The 20457-nt window shown below is 32.3% G+C and overlaps 1 protein-coding gene across 1 annotated transcript; it reads left to right on the top strand.

Moving 5' to 3' along the window:
* The first annotated feature begins 312 nt into the window (after window positions 1-312).
* On the top strand, window positions 313-4173 carry LOC143082143 (uncharacterized). Its single transcript, XM_076257702.1, has 3 exons — window positions 313-826; window positions 1465-1613; window positions 2643-4173. Exons 1-3 carry the CDS (start codon window positions 739-741, stop codon window positions 3234-3236), a joined length of 831 nt encoding a protein of 276 aa, XP_076113817.1. The 5' UTR covers window positions 313-738; the 3' UTR covers window positions 3237-4173.
* The last annotated feature ends 16284 nt before the right edge of the window (window positions 4174-20457 follow it).

The raw sequence follows: 20457 nt of genomic DNA, 5'->3' as shown, positions 1-20457 counted from the left end.
CCTGCAATGTTTTTTTCATGTGTTTGTATCTAATTTGCAGATGATGATTTTTCTTTGATTTTTTGTGCAGACGTTTAGTTTTATTTATTTTGATTCTTAGTTGGTCTGTGATCCAAGGCAATTTCATTTTATGTGTTATTTGTTTTTGTGGTATGTTAGTACTGATTGTCTTTATAAGGTCTTCTTTGAATGTTTGCCAAAGTTCATTGGTGTTACTTGTATTGTATATAGTTTTAATCTTTCCTTCTAGTACTTGTATGTCTGATTTAATGTTTTCCCAGTTTGCTTTTTTGAATTGGCAACGGTTTTATGACCCCTGTCACCTATGAATTCACACTGCTCGAACTTTACATACTGTAATACACACATTATGTAATGCTATGAAATCACTGTTTTACTCTTAGATAAAATAAAATTGGTGATGAGGCAAAAAAAAAGTATGAAGGTTGGGAACTAGTAGTAAGTGTATTAAGACATGGGGTTCAAAAGGGATGACTGAATTAGGAACTGCTACCCCTTTTCTTCTATCCCTTCTCCGATAATGGCCCAAAGGCTCTGTCCTGACCTGCTGTGGGACATTTTTTTTCGCTAGACCCCTTGCCCATGATTTACGTTTTGCTAAATTCCGGAATTCCCGAAACATTGTACAAGAAAAGAAAGTACTAAGGTACAATCTGCTGTTCTTTCTTAAAACAATCCAGAAAAAAAGTTTTATCGTTTTTTTTATCTTGTAGGATTATGGTAAAATTGACTAATCCTGAAGGGGATATAGAAAGCTGCAGGATGTCAAAAGAATTAGTGCAGATGCTGAAACACCCTGAATGTGGTATGTATAATGCATGTTAAGCACTATATTAAGCACACTTGAATAAATATTTTTTCCCTTCAAATTTAACATTATTATGTATGCAGGAAAACTGACTTCATATTTTTTTGTCAACTACTTGTTCACACAATTTATTCACTAAATTTTGGATTTTTTTTTTAAATAAATTTTTTTTAACATAGACCAACCTTTTTCCAAATTAGATGGACACTCAAAATGTAATAAGAATTAAAAAAAATAGAGCTAACATGTCTTAGATCAAGACAAGAACCATTTGACTTCCAAGAGGTCAATTGAGACCAAATGCAATAAGGGTAAACACAGACAGAACATCTATTTTTTTACCCCTCCCTTTTTTTCCTAAATCAAATGTTGTGTGACCAAAAGGGTAAGACACCATAGAACTAATTACAGAAGACAATAACAATAAAACTCCTAAGACAAAAGTTGTCTGAAATTGTAATTATTAACTATGTTAAGATCTCCAGAAATTACATGGCCAGCAGGATTATAACATGCAGAAATGTGCAAAACCAAAGCAAAAGTGCTGCCCTCAGGCTCTTAGTCTTATAATAAAATTGTAAGGTTAACATGAAAGACATGTACATTTTTTATGTTTGTCTTTTGTCTATTTTTAGATGCTACTGTAAAGCAGCAGGTATTAGAGGCGGTTTTTGAAGGGAAAAACAACATACCAGATGAGAAAATACCAGAGGCGAAAATATCAGATGAGAATGAATGTAGTGCTACAAGTGGTGCAAGTTGTATTAGTAGTAGTATTGGAAAGGTAAATAAATAATAAATACTCGCAAAAGAGTGTGTTTTCTACAAATATGTTTAATTTTATTCATCAGCATTGGGAACTTAATGAAACAGTATGATAGTCAATTTTGATATTAGTAAAAAAATAAGATAAATAGTACTGACAATATTGTCTTTTCCATCCCCCTTAGGTTATTTCATCAGTCATATTGTACAAAACAATGTTGTACACAATAAATAAGAGGCAAACAACTTTTAATTTTGGTACAGATATTTTTTTTATTTTAAAGTTTCCAATTAACACTATTTTTGTATGCCCCGCAGCTAAAGGAAGGGTGCATCAAGTTTATTATGTCAGTATGTACGCCCGTCCGTCTGTTTGAATGTACCTCCCATAATTTGTTTCCTTTCTCCAACTTTAGTTTCCCTCAACCAAATGTTATGAAACTTTTACACAATGCTTATTACCACAAAACACAGTACAATTTGAAATTTGGGTGGCATCAGTTTTACTGTCCATGAGTTATGCCCCTTATATTATATGCAAGCAGGGGCATCATCTGTGTCCCATGGTCACATTCTTTATTCATTTGTACCTTTTTTTAAATTTTAGGAGAAAAAGTTACATGACCCAAATTTGTTGGCCAATTATGAAGACAAAGTAATGATGGACAAAAATTGTGATATTTTTCTGCAAAAATTTTATCGAAATATTTCACCATCTTCAGAGACTGACATTTCAGTGTTATCATTAGATAGCAATGAAATAGAACCTTTTGTCCAAAAGGGGTACTCATACTCATGGGATAGCGAGGAATCCACTAAATGTTTTCCATCAGAGGACACATCTCCTATTTCTTCGTCAATGGGGGAATTAAATGTCAATGGCATTCAAATATCTAGCACAACATTTGTTTCTCAAATAGAATTCTTAGAAGTTGTATCAAAAAAACTTGCCTGTAAAAAAGTCAAAATTATGACAAAAAGAAGGAGACATAGAAGAAGAAACTTCTACCGCAGAAGATAGATTGACACAATTATTTTGATATTTCAGGTTCACAACTGGACACAGTCGGAAGAAGTTCTGTTGATTACTTTGAGAAGTGATATAGAGTCGAAATTTGTTGGTGCCAAGGCTCATGAAACACTATGGAATGAAATTCAAAAGAAAATGGAAAAACAAGGGGTAAAAATTTCTGTTGCTCAAATAATAAACAAATGGAAAAATATGAAAAAACGTTACAAGGAGGTTATTGACGCAAACAATAAAACTGGAAACAATGCTGTTAGTTGGAAGCACTATGACAAGTTTAATGAATTGTATGGGAACAAAGCTTCCACAAAACTGCAAGCATCTTATGATTCAGGTCTTCAAGGAGCATCAGCTCAATTACATGCTAAACCTAACGAGGGAGAAAAAAATATTGCTAAACCATCCTGTTCTGGAAAAAATTCTGTTGGAAAGTCTGCCAAAAAAAGAAAACGGGGTGATCTGTATGACATTATTGAAAAAATTAATGATAATGCACAGGATTCATTAATTGAAATAAAGAATCATAATGAGAAACAGCTTCAAAAACTTGATAGATTTCTGGATCTCTATGAAAAGTCAATTTCTGGTAAAGGTAAAAATGATGAGACTGATTAGGACAGAAATAAATTGAATTATTTTGACATTGAGGGTTCTCATTTTATTTTTCCTGTTGAAAGCAAAGGAGCTGTGATTTTAAATTGTTTCTTCTATCATAGCTAAGCTATATATGTTTTAGTGAGATTATTTTTGGTTAAAAATATAGATTTATGGATTAAATCGAAAATTATATATTTGCTTTTTGAAATGTTTTTCCTGTTTTTTTTGTATTATTCTTGATAAAAAATCAGGGTATGTGTCGGATAGAATTTATTTAGTTTTATTTTATGTTTTGCTCTTTGTCTCGCCTGTAACGAAAAATCATGAAGGCGACATAACGACGATAGATTATCAAAAAATCTACTGTGATGTTAAAGTTTTATACTTTCAAAAAGTGTTTTCGTTAAACATTGTTGGATATTCACAAAACTTTTCCTATATTAAGAATGGTGTCCAAATTCAAATTTAAAAAAAATAAAATCACAATTTTCTGAAATTTAGCAGATAACTGGACAAAGTGCTTTTTTGCTACAAAATTCTTTGTTAACCCTTAAATTAAAGTTTTATAAACTGCCATAAAATTGTCAAAGTAATGCTGGCATCTTTTTAAAACTGGCACACAATATTATTACCAGAAAGATTGTCTCTGGATATTTCTTTTAATATGTTTATTTGGTACTTTTCAGATATCTGGACTTTTTTTTTGCGATTATTTTAATGTTAACTATGCTTAAGTTTTGTAAACTTTGATAAATTTGTTTAACCAAATTCAGATCCTCACAGATATATATGGGCTGGGTTAATTTTTGATTTGCAGGTGAGATGAGGTTGTGCAGAAATTGTTGATAAAATCAGGATATTTAAGTTTTGTTATAATTTTTACTTTTGTTTTAGATATGTTTATGTACTGTTAAAATGTGTTTTTTTCCATTTTGTTGATTAAACATTTCCATGATTACTGTGTTATTCTTGAAAATTATAAGATATATATATATATAAATATATAATCCATGTAAGTTGCATAAATGATCAGTATGAAATGTCTAAGAGACAACAACACAACCAAAATGTACAAGACCTAAGGCCACCAATGGTTACGCCTCTTTCAATTAATTTTTTATAGTGAGTCTTTTTATGTTGTAATGTTACACTACTGTCTCAGGTTATGATGAAAGATGGTGCCTGTTAAAACATTCAAAACCTGCTGCATATTATATGCACCTGCCCTGAGAAAGGAGCCTTATGTCAGTGGTTGTCGTTTGTTGGTGTGTTTCATACATGTTTTTAGCTCACCTGGCCTAAAATGCCATGTGAGCTTTTCTCATCACTTGGCGTCCGTCGTCCGTCAACATTTCACTTAAAGGACTTCTTCTCTGAAACCACTGGGCCAATTTGAACCAAACTTGGCAGCAATGGTCCTTGGGTGGTCCTCTTTCAGATTTGTGTTCAATGACCCAGTTTGTCATTCGAGATGGCCACCAACGCCAAACTTAGGTTAACATAGGACCCTATGGGAAAATCACAAAAAAATCTAATTGCTGAAACGATTTGAACCAAACTTGGCAGCTATGGTCCTTGGGTGGTTCTGAACCAAACCTATAGGAGTGTAAATGTTTCTTTTTTTAAGGATGTTATCCAATGATACCTCATGGGAATACAGGTGAGCGATACAGGCTCCAGGGAGCCTCTGGTTTGTTTCTGGTTTTCAATACTAGTATATAAATTAGACCGTAGATTTTTCACTGTTTGAATTGTTTAACACTTGTCATTTTTGGGCCCTTTTAGCTTGCTTGGTGTAAGCCAAGGCTCCATGTTGAAGGCCGTACTGTAATTGCTTTACTTAACTACACTGTGTCTTGGATGGATAGTGGTCTCATTGGCACTCGTACCACATCTTATTCATATTAGTATAAACTTGGAAAAATAAAAACATCTTCAGTTGACAACAAATACTTGCTTATAAGTTTTGTTGTGCAAAAAAGATACTTTAGAATCCTCTGGCCATCTGTCATTTTACTATGTTTTCTGCACCATAACTCAAGTTTTCTTTGATTGATTTTTATGAAACCTGCACAGATGGACGACCATGGAAGCTAAATTAAAAAGAACACAGAAATGTATTGACTTGTAGGTCAGAGGTCATTTGGTTTATTAAAAAGAAGATATGGTGGTAATACAGGTAATACAAATACCCTCTCCAAATTTCTATCCACAGAGGTCACCATTTCTAAAATGAGATAAAAATTGAAGATGTTTTTACAGAATAAACTTTAAAAAAAAACGAAGTTTGCCTGGATGGATTTTCATTATAAATGCACAGAAAAAAGCTTCAGTCACAAAAGGGATATCTACTATTATTATTTTTGTCAAACATCAAGGTCACATTTTATAGAGACAGTTCTTGAGCGCTTGTCTTCTTTTTGAAAATTAATTTTCAAAAATGATCGTACAGAATCAAAAACACTTTCTAATGCCATTCTGAATGAACTCTACATTTTAAACCCATATTGTCTCACAGAAAACTTATGCTAGTGTTCTCATAAGATTTTCCCTTACTCTAACTCCAGCATTATCATTTCTGAAAATATTTTGAAATCCATTGGGGTGACCATCTTGATTGTCATCAATAAATTGTTCAATGTCCTCGTGGTTAATTATTGTCAAATTATGAAGTATACATCCACATACAATAATGCCAACAATTGCTGAAGGTTCATGTGACGTAACTTCTCGGAGACGCCTGAAGCGACCCTTTAAAAGGCCAAATGCCCTTTCAACTACTTGTCTTGCAGATGAAATAACCTTGTTGAACTTTTTTTGCAAGTTTGAAAGGTGTCCATTATCTTTAAATGGAGGTATTAAATAGGGTTTAACTGGATATGCACTGTCAGCAATCAGGAATTTGTTGCAACCAAATATTCTCCCATTTTCTGCCCTGTCTGATAATGAGGAGTTTCTAAAAACTCTGGCATCATGAGTACAGCCTGGCCATCCTGCGTATACATCACGGAACATAAGATTATGATCCACAACAGCCTGAAAATAGGAATGAGAATTGAATAAGACTAGGTAATACGTTCAGTTGATGTGTGCCACATTCGTTTATCACAATACATTAAAATCTAAAAACGCCGTGTGAATTGCAAATTGTTATACTAGAAAAAATACTTTTCTCCAAACAAAGTTGAGTCCCAGTTCGGACAAATTCATGACAGCTTCTGAATTTTTCATCACATTGTAAACACTAATACATGCAGTAAGATTTGAAAAAAAATATGGGGTTAAGTTAAATTATGTTTCAGTCACCTTAAATAATTTTCATTGGTATTCAAATTTGCACATCACCTAATCGAAATTCTAGGTAAATATGAATGGTAAAATCTAACATGATGCACATATATGATATTACCTGCAACTGCATGGACGGAAAGCCTTTTCGATTGATGTAGTCTGAATCCCCCTTTGGACATGATGCTAGGCGAATATGACTGCCGTCCATTGCACCAATGATTCCCACCATTCCACTTTTCAGCTGAAATTCTCTACTTATGCTATCCTGTTCTTGGAGATTTGGCCACTTGATCAACTGAAGAGAGAGATAAATAGAATTTTATTTTATAATACATATGTAATACTAATAGCATACATAACTATTTAATTTTTGAACTTATACAATCTTTAACCCTAATACCACATTTATCTGTTTGTGAAAGGGAGTGGTATGTTGCCACCGGTCCCAGAAAAGTCATTGATTGTAAACGGTAGATGTCCTAAGTGCTTGGAATTGGCTTCCTATTTCGATATATTTGGTTATGAGTCCTTCTTTTATAAAAGCTTTTTTTTGGTTCTCTATTTTCCTAACTATTTGGTCCAGATGCTTCCGATTGATAGGTAACTCCTTGAAATACGTATGTGGTATTTTATATTTAAAAAAAAAAAAATATCCCTTTTAATCTATAGTCTGTTTTCGGATGGCGGGGATTAGCAGCTGAACAACCGTGTGTTGCATCCTCTAAAACTCGGGGAGATAGAATAGAATAAGCAAATGATAATGCTCAAAGTAAAATGGTGTTTTTTTAACATTTTTCTTGAAGTTTGAAGCTTTCTACTGAGCCATCGATATAAATTGTATTTTTGATAAAGAAATTTATATAAGCACTGTACATTTAATTTGGTTAGATAATAATATAGATCTACTTATTATGACTAGCTATACTTAGTCTGTAGTTAGACTGATAACTTACGTAACAGAGATTATTTAATATAGCATTTACAACTGTCTTGATTACGTTAAAAACTGAAGCCTTGCATACACCAAAATAGTGTCCAATTTCACGATGTGACTCCATATTTGCCATATAACATAAAAATATAAGAAGTTTTTTGTCTGGTGCAATGGGCTCCTTCCCTCTCTCAATATCTGGTACGAGATCGTTTTTTAAAACATCTAATATTTGTTCGAATGTTTCTGCGCTGATCCTAAAATGAGATTGAAAATCAACAGGAGCAAATGTTGGAATAACAGTTTCTGCGTAGCATGTAATCCGTGGAACATGGGGTCTACGGAGCAATGCTGCTATTGTTATAGCTAAATTATTCAGTTGCGTGTGTCTAGCCATTGCTAGATTTTCTAGGCCCGTCATATTCTGTATGAACATGAAACATTGCATGTTGTTGTCAACTTCGTCCTCCATGTTGAGAGTTACTCTAGTATCGAGTTTTCCGTTCACGTAAAAGACTGCGAGCGCACAGGCTTCTTCTTCTTCTCTGTATTAGCTTCCTTTAAATAGGAACACCTCTAATATATATATTATTAGAGTATTTGGGGTAAATTTTGAAAGATTTTTTTTCTGGTTGTATGTAGATAACTATGTACAGCACACTATGTAGGAGGTTTTCTTTCATTTATAGGTTGTTTTTATATATATATACAGACTGTTTGATTTTGTATCTTTTTATTTTATTTTTATTATAATAAAGGAAACGTGCACCATAGCAGTATTTACATGTGAGGGTCTTATATACATGTTTTTGTTTTTGTTTTAAAACTTAACCATACAATATTTAAAAGTTGTACTAAAACAAAATAAGTGTCTATAGTGATTGTAGTTATATATATATAATTCTATTTTTTTATAAAAGGATAGAGTTATAGATTAATTTTCTAAAATGAGGTTACTTAATTATTTTAAAAGGAACAAGTATGTATTTTAAAAAGTAAAAATATATATTGCATCAATTTTAATATGATAAAATATCTCATAATAGTGAACATCAATTTTCTTGACTGGCGATGTGGAATTTCATTGATAAAAACTAGAATCTTTTATCTAATTAAGAAGCTAAAAAATAAAATAAAAATAAGACAGTCATTAAAAACAAAGTTCTTATTCTTAGTTTCAGTATCATGTAATAAATTTACTTTGTTTTAAGTGGAAAATGTGGTTAAAAATATTTTGGCATCATATAAAATTATCATTTATAATACAGGAGCTTGTCATTAATTTTAATTATTTTAATTATATGATAACATTTCTCATTTTATAGAGATTGTAAATTTAAATTATACTCATAATTTAGAGCTGAACTCGCATTCAGGTGATTATCAATTCAACTTGATGAATATCCTCCTTTTGTCTCCTTTACTAACACATTTATTTGAATCGTCTATCTCTAGTCCATGTAATGAGAATTTGAATATATTTGTTTCTCCATGTTTAACATTTTTTAATAAAACAGTTCTTATATGTATAAACATTTATCCGTTTTTGCTTCTTCACTAACCACTGAATATTAATACACAGTATAATTGTTCATATACCTGTACACTTTGGTTTTACACAATGTTATTTGATGTTCCGTGCATCTAATATTTCAATTCTCTTGATATGTAGTTGGAATAGTAGATTTCTAGCTTTCTGCTCTAACTTTTCTGCCAGTTCCATTCCTATACTAAGGGATTCTTTAAAATTGCTCCAGTCTAATATCAGACGTGTAATTTCCATCTTATTGTTGCAGTATGTATTCCATTTTGCAGGACCACAGCTATCCAGAATGTCTTTTTTTATATCTATAAAATATTTCTCTCTTATAGTGCTTAGTACAGGACAGGTGGTTATCATGTGTACTATGTCTTCACTTTCTGTATGGCACAGTTGACATGTTGCTTCTGTTGAGAAATGTGTGAACTTATGTTTGTCTGATTGCAATATATAAGTTCCAGTCATCATTCTGGATTTCACAATGGATTTTCTTATCTCAATTCTGGGTTGATTTTTTTAGCTTCCATACATGTGCTGTTTTTCCTATTTCCAAATTATCTATGCAGACATATTTAAGACTGGTTTTATTGAAAGCATCAGATTTTAATTTATCATTCCAAAATTTGTGAATTTGTCTATTGATTTCTTCCTTCCATGCATTTTTTTTGGGTGTGCTATTTTGAAGTATGTTGATTGAAGGTAGACTGTATAACTCTAAAATGTTCAGTATTTTGCTGAAGAAACTTTTCTTGTTATCGAAATTGGTAGATATCTGTCTGTTCATGACATCTTTGATTTTGGTATTGTCACATGTTATAATGGAATATAGTAGTGATAGTTGTTTCTTGTGAATTTCAGCTTCTATCGGCAAGGCTCCCAAAAACAGTAGGACAGCAGCATTTGATGTCCTTTCTGGTAAGGACTGTAGGTGTCTCAAATTCTTCCTGTGAAATTTCTCTAGATCTTCAAGATTAGATTTTGTTAATGGAAGTACCTCTAATCCATATATTAATCTTGGTATAACGTATGTTCTATAAATTTGGTAGGAGATTTCTGGGTTGAGTCCATTGGTGCCATGTACTCCAGATCCCATAAGAGCATACCTTGTTCTTCTTGCTGTTTGAATTCTGTCTTTTACGTTGAAGTTATTTTCTGAACCTTCTGTTCTTTTTACTCCTAGATGTTCACTGCAATCAGTGGTTTTTACTTTTTTACCATCCATAGTCCAGTTGTAATCAGTTTTAATTTTTGAGCAATCGATTATTTCAGTTTTTGTGGGATGTATTTTGTAATGATGTTCCTTTGCATACCTGTCTATAACATTCAACATTATTTGGAGCTCATGCTCATTATTTGAGATGAAGGCGATATCATCGGCACAGGTTGGTGCTCCTATATAGATGTCTCCTAGATGATAACCCAGGGAATTCTGCTCTAGCTCAACTAACAAATCCTGCACAAATATTTTATATAGATGAGTAGAGCATTAACATAACCAGAGTAAGTATAGAGTAGATAAATAAACTCGCCCTCTGTGTTGTTATCCAATCACAAACCTCGACACATTTGTAATCCGTAATATACTACAATGTACTACATTCAAGTCAAATGTTGTTGTTAAAATCTATTTTTTCACTCTTTTGGTCTTTTGGAAAATGTAGTTTGTGCTGTATTTAAACCCCTCTACAACCAAATTTGTTACTTGCACACATATAAAAATTAGAGTTTTTATATCAATAATTATAACATCTTGGATGTCAATGAAAGGCGTAAAAGAAAAAAATACAATAGCCTTTCAAGACGTCATAGATATTGTACTAATATAAACAGGTAAACCTACAAAAATGTAGTTTATAATCAGGAATATGTTAGGGCTAAGCTTTTAGATACGCTTCTCTTGGTTACGACTGCATATTGCTGAGTAAATCATGGATTTTTTTTGCATATTTAGACAGAAACATAAATTCAAGACTAAAAAAATAAACGCTGATGTCTTCCATAGGTATAAGTTCTAACCTTTACACTCACATTTCCAGACATATTGACATCATGAAAAAAAATTCCAGCATCTTCTTAGCAGTAAAATGATTTTAAATTCTAGAATTCCAGAAAATTTTGGCAATGGTGAAAATATTTCCATGGAACTTTTATTTCACAAATGATGTCTCTCATAAGGCTTATTTCTGGAATAGCATTTTCTCAATAACAATACAATCACTAATCTGTCATTAATCAATCACTTATCCATCAGTAATCGGTCTTAAATCGATCAGTAATCTAATCGATCACTAATCGATCAAACTCCTGAGATTGGCAATTTTTATAAAATTTGTAAATTTTTACTAACATTTTCTACTGAAACTACTGGGCCAAGTTCATTATAGATAGAGATAATTGTAAGCAGCAAGGATGTTCAGTAAAGTAAGATGTACAAACACATCACCATCACCAAAATACAATTTTGTCATGAATCCATCTGCTTCCTTTGTTTAATAGTCACATAGACCAAGGTGAGCGACACAGGCTCTTTAGAGCCTCTAGTTTTACATGTCGCACCATATCTCAAAAACGATTTATGATTATTGCTTAAAACTTTACACATGTCTTTGTTATATTAATCTGAAGATCTGTATACTTTTTGGTGATGATTCAAAATTTCATTTTTGAGTTATTGAGTATTTTGTAAAAAAGGGGGAGGGTTTTTTTACATGTTGTGCCATATCTCAAAAACAATTTATAATTATTGCTTAAAACTTTACACACTTCTTTGTTATATTAATCTAAAGATCTGTATACTTTTTGGTGATGATTCAAAACTTTATTTTGGAGTTATTGAGTATTTTGTTAAACAGGGGAGGTTTTTTTTACATGTCGTGCCATATCTCAAAAACAATTTATAATTATTGCTTAAAACTTTACACACTTCTTTGTTATATTAATCTAAAGATCTGTATACTTTTTGGTTTTGATTCAACATTTTATTTTAATGATATTTAGTTTTTTGTAAAAAAAAACCCAGGGTTTGGGGTTTCACATGTCCCGCCATGTCTCAAAAACAATATATGGTTATTGCTTAAAACTTTCTCTGAAACTATTTATGATTATTGCATAAAACTTCCACACAAGACGTTGGGCGTATCATGCACTCATGGCGCAGCTGTTTATTCTATGATGGTATGTAATTTTATTTTGTATATGTGTACCTCTTGTTTCACACGTGTATGTGACAGTGTGTTTTTAGACAAAGCATATTGTATTAAGTAATTTATTTGATATGTTTTACTTTCATTTATCAAAGTAAACCATAAGTTCTGGATTCAAGTTTGGCAATATATAATAAGTACTAAATCATCCCATATTAATGTGATTATATGTATATTTATCCATCAATATGTTAAGTTCTTGCAACCTAATTCTTTAATAGTGAGTGACTCCTGATGATGATTTGTTAAGTATGCGTTAAGACAAAAACAAATATATTTCAAATCAATTTTAAAAATAAAAAATCATTTGATTGATAATGTTGAAAAAAAGAAGAATTTATATAGTACTATACAAATCCTTGGAAAAAAAAACCCAACATGTTTTTCAATTTTAAACATATTTTCAAAGGAAAAATCGGTCTTGATTTGGGGATGTCCGGCGGGTGGTTGGTGTACTGCCACACTGTGTCCGTTCATAAACATAAAACCGCTTTGACAAAACTTTTTCAAAATAAGATATGATGTTTCCTGTGACTAAATGAAGGTCAAGTCCAATTTTCACGATTTTAGCATCTCTCATTGTTGAGTTATTTCCCTTACAATGAGTCAAATTTGGTACTTATTATGTGATTGAATTATTTCCCTTTGAAAAATATGGTTTATTATACATATAAAGCTTGATTACACTTATAGACAAGTTTTATAGATTTTTAAAAGACAATATATTAATGATGTGACATTTTTTTTTTTTTCTATTCTTTTGTAAATTATCTGAATAATTTTGTGGTAGGTTTGTTTGTGGTTCTGTACAAACTAATTTTCTAAATGCTATATATTTATATATAGATATATTTGATGCAGAGAACTCCTTTAAAAATCAAACTATATTCAGATTTCTGATTTTGGTTTAATTTCATCAAATATTGCATTCAATGGGTTCTTTAATATATGCTGTTTCTAACAATGTTTTAGTGGTTAAATTGTATCTAATTTTATTGATTATAATTTGAAAATAGATATATTTAACATCCTATATAATTTTATAGAACTAAATGTTTATCATTAGGACCCCGCCGAATGGCTGGTCGCCCTATAGTGATATGGCTGTCTGTTTGTCCGTACCAAATTGTGTCAGCTCTAAAAATAGAGAACCATTATGATTTCAAAGTTTATAATTGAAACGTATATTAACCAACACCTGAGGGTGTGTCATAATGTATGTACAAATTCCTAGGTTAAAGGTCAAGGTCAAAAACTGGTTTCAGTTAACAACACAATGTCCTATGATAAAGATTGTGTTTGCTCTATATCTTGTGAACCCTTATGATTTCAAAGTTTATACTTGACACACATATAAATCAACACCAGAGGGTGTGTCATAATGAAAGTACAAATTCTTAGGTCAAAGGTAAAGGTAAAAATAACTTTGGGTTCAGTTGACAACCCCATGTCCTACAGTAAAGGTCATGTCCGCTCTGTATCTTGAGAACCATTATGATTTCAAATTTATACTTGATAGGTATATTAACCAACACCAGAGGGTGTGTCATAATGTATGTACAACTTCCTAGGTCATAGGTCAAGGTCAAAAACTTTGGTTTCAGTTGACAATCTCATGTCCTATGGTAAAGATACAAATTATTAATCAAAATTATTCAGAGTGGGACCCACATAGATGGCTCTCATCTCATTTATGTCTAGTTTATTCAGTTTTAGTTATGTCCCTTTGAACAGAAAATGATATTTATAAAATTAAAGTGTGCTTCATTTCAACAACAAAAATATTTATAGGGTTATTTCAAAGGCCCAATTTTCAAGTTGGTCCAAATCAGGGTCCAAATTAAACTTTTATTTAACCAATAACGAATTCATGGGGTTCTTTAAAATGATAATCTAACCATGTATTTAGAGATTTGGGATTGTGGGCTTCTTTATCAATTTGGTTCACATTGAGGTTCAAAGGGTCCTACTCCTAAATTAAACTTTTGTTTGATTTCATCACAATATGTTGATTCTAATTATGTACTTTGATAGATTTTGAATATTGGACTGTAATAGATAAATGATTTGCAATTTTTAAGTCCTACAACTACATTCATTTTGTGTCACAAACCTATGCTGTGTCAAAGAAGATTAAATTACAAACCAAATTCAGAACTGTTTTAAAAGTAGTGTCCATACTTGCTCAATTGTTCATGGTTTTACATCTTCATAAAATCCGGTTTTCTGTCACTTCTGACAGCTTATGTTTCTAAAACACTCCCACCCCTCTCTGAAGTTACTGAATGGTTTCTGCCTTAACTGACATTCATTGTCTGTCCATTGTGAAATTTTTTAACGCAAGTGAGATTTTTTTATCAAAATAGTAAGAGTAATTTTGCTAGCCAACCAAAGTTCTAAAATACTAACTATTTTAGTGACATCAAAATATTAGACCACTTACATGAAAAAGATAAACAACTACTACATACTACCACATCTAACAACTACATAGTACCACATCTAACAACTACTACATAGTATCACATCTAACAACTTCTACAAACTACCACATCTAACAACTACTACATAGTACCACATCTAACAACTACTACATACTACCACATCAAACAACTACTGCATACTACCACACCTAACAACTACTACATACTACCTCATCTAACAAGTTCTACATAGAACCAGATCTAACAACTAGTACATAGTACCATATCTAACAACTACAATGTACCACATCTAACAACTACTACATCGATAGTACCACATCTAACAACTACTACATAGCACCACATCTAACAACTACTACATACGACCTCATCTAACAACTTCTACATAGAACCAGATCTAACAACTACTTCATATTACCACAACTAACAACTACTACATACTACCACAACTAACAACTACTACATACTACCACACCTTACAACTACTACATACTACCACATCTAACAACTACATAGTACCACATCTAACAACTACTACATAGTATCACATCTAACAACTACTATAAACTATCACATCTAACAACTACTACATAGTACCACATCTAAAAACTACTACAAACTACATCAAACAACTATTGCATACTACCACACCTAACAACTACTACATACTACCTCATCTAACAACTTCTACATAGAACCAGATCTAACAACTACTACATAGTACCATATCTAACAACGACATAGTACTACATCTAACAACTACAATGTACCACATCTAACAACTACTACATCGATAGTACCACATCTAACAACTACTACATAGCACCACATCTAACAACTACTACATACTACCTCATCTAACAACTTCTACATAGAACCAGATCTAACAACTACTTCATATTACCACAACTAACAACTACTACATACTACCACAACTAACAACTACTACATACTACCACAACTAACAACTACTACATACTACCTCATCTAACAACTACTACATACTACCTCATCTAACAACTTCTACATAGAACCAGATCTAACAACTACTACATAGTACCACAACTAACAACTACTACATACTACCACATATAACAACTACTACATACTACCACATCTAACAACTAATACATACTACCACAACTAACAACTACTACATACTACCACATCTAACAACTACTACATACTACCTCATCTAACAACTTCTACATAAAACCAGATCTAACAACTACTACATAGTACCATATCTAACAACTACTACATCGATAGTACCACATCTAACATCTACTACATAGTACCACATCTAACAACTACTATATACTACCACATCTAACAACTACTACATAGTACCACATCTAACAACTACTACATACTACCACATCAAACAACTACTGCATACTACCACTACTAACAACTACAACATACTACCTGATCTAACAACTTCTACCAAGAACCAGATCTAACAACTACTACATAGTACCACATCAAACAACTACTGCATACTACCACACCTAACAACAACAACATACTACCTCATCTAACAACTTCTACCTAGAACCAGATCTAACAACTACTACAAACTACCACATCTAACAACTACTACATAGCACCACATCTAACAACTTCTACATACTACCACATATAACAACTACTACATAGTACCACATCTAACAACTACTACATACTACCACATCTAACAACTTCTACATAGTATCACATCTAACAACTACTGCATACTACCACATCTAACAACTACTACATAGTACCACATCTAACAACTACTACATACTACCTCATCTAACAACTTCTACATAGTATCACATCTAACAACTACTGCATACTACCACATCTAACAACTACTACATAGTACCACATCTAACAACTACTACATACTACCACACCTAACAACTACTACATAGCAGCACATCTAACAACTTCTACATAGCACCACATGTAACAACTTCTACATACTACCACACCTAACAACTACTATATACTACATCATCTAACAACTTCTACATAGTACCACATCTAACAACTACTACATAGAACCAGATCTAACAACTACTACATAGTACCATATCTAATAACTACAACATTCCATATCTCCCAACAAGTACCACATCTTACAACTACGACATACTATATCTCCCAACAAGTAACACCTCTTTTTTAAATCACAAACCCTATCTCCTTTTTAGCTCACCTGGCCCAAGTGAGCTTTTCTCATCAAATGCGTCCGGCGTCCGTCGTCGTTAACTTTTACAGAAATCTTCTCCTGAAACTACTGGGCCAAATTAAACGAAACTAGGCCACAATCATCATTGGGTATCTAGTTTAAAAAATGTGTCCGGTGACCCGGTCAACCAACCAAGATGGCGGCCATGGCTAAAAATAGAACATAGGGGTAAAATGCAGTTTTTGGCTTATAACTCAAAAACCAAAGCATTTAGAGCAAATCTGACAGGTAAAAATTGTTAATCAGGTCAAGATCTATCTGCTGTGAAAATTTCAGATGAATCAAACAACTTGTTGTTGGGTTGCTGCCCCTGAATTGGTAATTTTAAGGAAATTTTGCTGTTTTTAGATCACCTTTCCTAAAAGAAAATGTGAGCTTTTGCCATCACTTGGCGTCCGTCGTCGTCCGTCGTCGTCCGTCGTCGTCGTCGTCGTAAACTATTTCAAAGATCTTCTCCTCTGAAACTACTGAACCAATTACAACCAAACTTTAGCTGAATGATCCTGGTATCTAGAATAAAGATTGTGTTTTATTTTCCATTTTGTGAAAAAAACATGGCCGCCATAGCTTAAAATAGAACATGGGGGTAAAATGCAGTTTTTGGCTTATATCTCAAAAACGAGAGCATTTAGAGCAAATCTGACATGGTGTAAAAATGTTTATTAGGTATCAGCCCTGAAATTTTCAGATGAATCAAACAACCCATTGTTGGGTTGCTGCCACTTAATTGGTAGTGTTAAGGAAATTTTGCAGTTTTTGGTCATTATCTTGAATATTATTATAGATAAAGATAAACTGTAAACAGCAAAAATGATCAGCAAAGTAAGATCTACAAATAAGTTAATATGACCAAAATTGTCAATTGACCCCTTAAGGGGTTATTGTCCTTTAATGACAATTTTTCACAATTTGTTCATCATATTTGCTAACTTTAAAAAATCTTCTCCTCTAAAACTACTCAACCAAATTCAACCAAACTTCAACTGAATGATCAGTAGGGTGTATAAAATAAAGTTTGTGTTTGATTTTCTATTTCGTCAAAAAACATGGCCGTCATGGCTAAAAATAGAACACAGGGTAAAATGCAGTTTTTGGCTTATATCTCAAAAACTCCAGCATTTAGAGCAAATAAGACAAGAAGTTAAAGTATTTATTAGATCAAGGTCTACCTGTCCTGAAATTTTCAGCCGAATTTGGGTAACTGGTTTTTCAGGTATAATGCCCCTGAATTGATGATTTTAAAGAAATTTTGCAGTTTTTGGTTATTATCTTGAATATTATTATAGATACAGATAAACTGTTAATAGCAAAAATGTTAAGCAAAGTAAGATCTACAAATAAGTCAATTTGACAAAAATTGTCAATTGACCCCTTAAGGAGTTATTGCCCTTTAAAGACTTTTTTCACAATTTGTTCATCATGTTGACTTACTTTAAAAAATCTTCTCCTTTCAAACTGCTGTATCAATTTCAGCCAAACTTAGGCTAAATGAGTTTCAGAGTATCTAGTATAAATTTTATATTTTATTTCCTTGTATGTCAAGAAACATAGCTCCTATGGCTAAAATAGAACATAGGAGAAAATGATTTTTTTTTTGCTTTTGAAGAAAATAGGACGATTCAAAGAACATTCAAGTAAATTGAAAAGCCAAAATAATCATTGATGAGAGATTTAACCAAAAAAATTAAGGTGAGCGATTCAGGCTCTTGAGAGCCTCTTGTTATTTCACCTGGCCCAAAAGGCCAAGTGAGCCTTTCTCGTCACTTGGCGTCCGTCGTCGTTTGTCACCGTCTTTTTCTTTTTCTAGAGAACAACTGATTTGAATGAAACCAAATATGGCATAAATGTTCATAAGGTTTTAGCTTGTAACTGACTATTGAAGTATTGTTACTTTGAGTCCGATCCATCATCTAAGATAGCCGCTAGAGGGGGACTTAGTTTAACATACTTCTACTTACCTAATTGGAAAATACATACAAATTCTTCTTTTAGACAGTTACTAAATTGAATGAAATAAACATGGCATGAATGTTCCTTGTGAGGTGCTGACCTTTGAACAATACATACAAATGTCTCCTTTTAGAGAACCACTGAATGGAATGAAAAAAAAATGGCATGAATGTTTATTTTGAGGTGCTGACCAAGTGTTGTTACTTTATAGCTGATTTGTTATCAAAGATGGCTGCCAGCAGGGGAAGTAAGTTTAACATAAGATCTTATTGGAAATAATAAATGTGTTCTTCTAGATAACATCATATAGAATGAAACCAAACACGGCACAAATGTTCCCAATGAAGCGCTGACCAAGTGTTGTTTCTTTATAGTCTAACCATCATCCAAGATGGCCGCCAGCAAGGGGACTTAGTAAGAAACCACGTGAAATACATAATAAATGATTCTGGAGGAGCACTGAATGGAATAAAATAAAAAATGCAACAGTAGTATACCGGCGTTCAAATGTCATAACTTGATAGGTTTAGAGAAAACAAATCCGGGTAACAAAAAAAAAACACGAGGGAAACGCATCAACTATAAGAGGAAAACAAAGGAACAACAGGGACACTGAGGTGCAATTTTTATAAATTGAGATATACTGTAAACTGAAAAAAAAAATATCAAGAAAAAAATCGAAAATCGAAACATAAGTTAACATGAGCAAATTGTCTTTTGACATCTTGTTGGAAATGTTGGAGCTATTGTCCCTGTAACGTCATTTTCTACAATATCAATTTACTGGTAATTTCTGGATACTTTACAATATTCTTCTGTAAACTCATCGAACCTTTAAACACACTTATTAGTATAAAGCCTTAAAGATTATCTTTATTACCAATGTTGTAATTAATAGATCTTTGAACGTAGTTTTTTCCACTACACAAATGCCTAATACATTTTTAAATGTGCAATAATTAAGATAAGACAAATTAAAAGAAATAGCGAATGTTAAAGTAACCAATAAAATTGAGAATGGAAATGGGAAATGTGTCAAAGAGACAACAACCCAACCAAAGAACAGAAGCAAGTCTATTTAGATATCCTCCAATGCGTTAAGCATCATTGATTTGAAGTTGTGTCCTTGTTACAAATTTCCTTCAACGTATGAAGGTTTGAATTCATTAAGGGTAAGATGTTATGTGTTTGACTTATCAGCAGATAGGGTTAAGTATGCATGCATATATATATGATAGACCTCCTTGTAGGAGCTAGTTTTAGAGCCTTTTTTTTTTTTTTTTTTTATTAAATTTAGTTATGTACCGAGTGAACACACCCTTTAAAAAGATGACGTTATCATTGCCAGTCCAAAACAAGATCTATACCCATCAATAAACATACAGACAACTCCATTGCAACAAAGACAGTACTAAATTCTCATTCTTAGAAAAACAATTAAAGATTGGAATAAATTACCACCTGAATTCAGAAATTTCAAACCAGACCTCTACACTACAAACAACTTTAAGGATGCACTTACCCATAAAGTCCTCCTTAAAACATTCTCTCACTTAAACTGGATGTGCCTTTCAAAAAAATATATAAAAAATGTAAAAATTAAAAGACCTTAAATAGAGCAACCTCACCCAGGCATGCACC

Source organism: Mytilus galloprovincialis, chromosome 7, assembly GCF_965363235.1.
Source record: "Mytilus galloprovincialis chromosome 7, xbMytGall1.hap1.1, whole genome shotgun sequence".
NCBI lineage: Eukaryota > Metazoa > Mollusca > Bivalvia > Mytilida > Mytilidae > Mytilus > Mytilus galloprovincialis.
This window is presented reverse-complemented; position numbering and strand designations above follow the sequence as displayed.

Excerpts from the sequence above, each read along its gene's own strand:
- LOC143082143 (XM_076257702.1), top strand. The coding sequence starts at position 739 with ATGGTAAAATTGACTAATCCTGAAGGGGATATAGAAAGCTGCAGGATG. Across the intron at positions 827-1,464 it reads GCTGAAACACCCTGAATGTG|ATGCTACTGTAAAGCAGCAG; the intron begins GTATGTATAATG and ends GTCTATTTTTAG. Across the intron at positions 1,614-2,642 it reads TTAGTAGTAGTATTGGAAAG|GTTCACAACTGGACACAGTC; the intron begins GTAAATAAATAA and ends TTGATATTTCAG.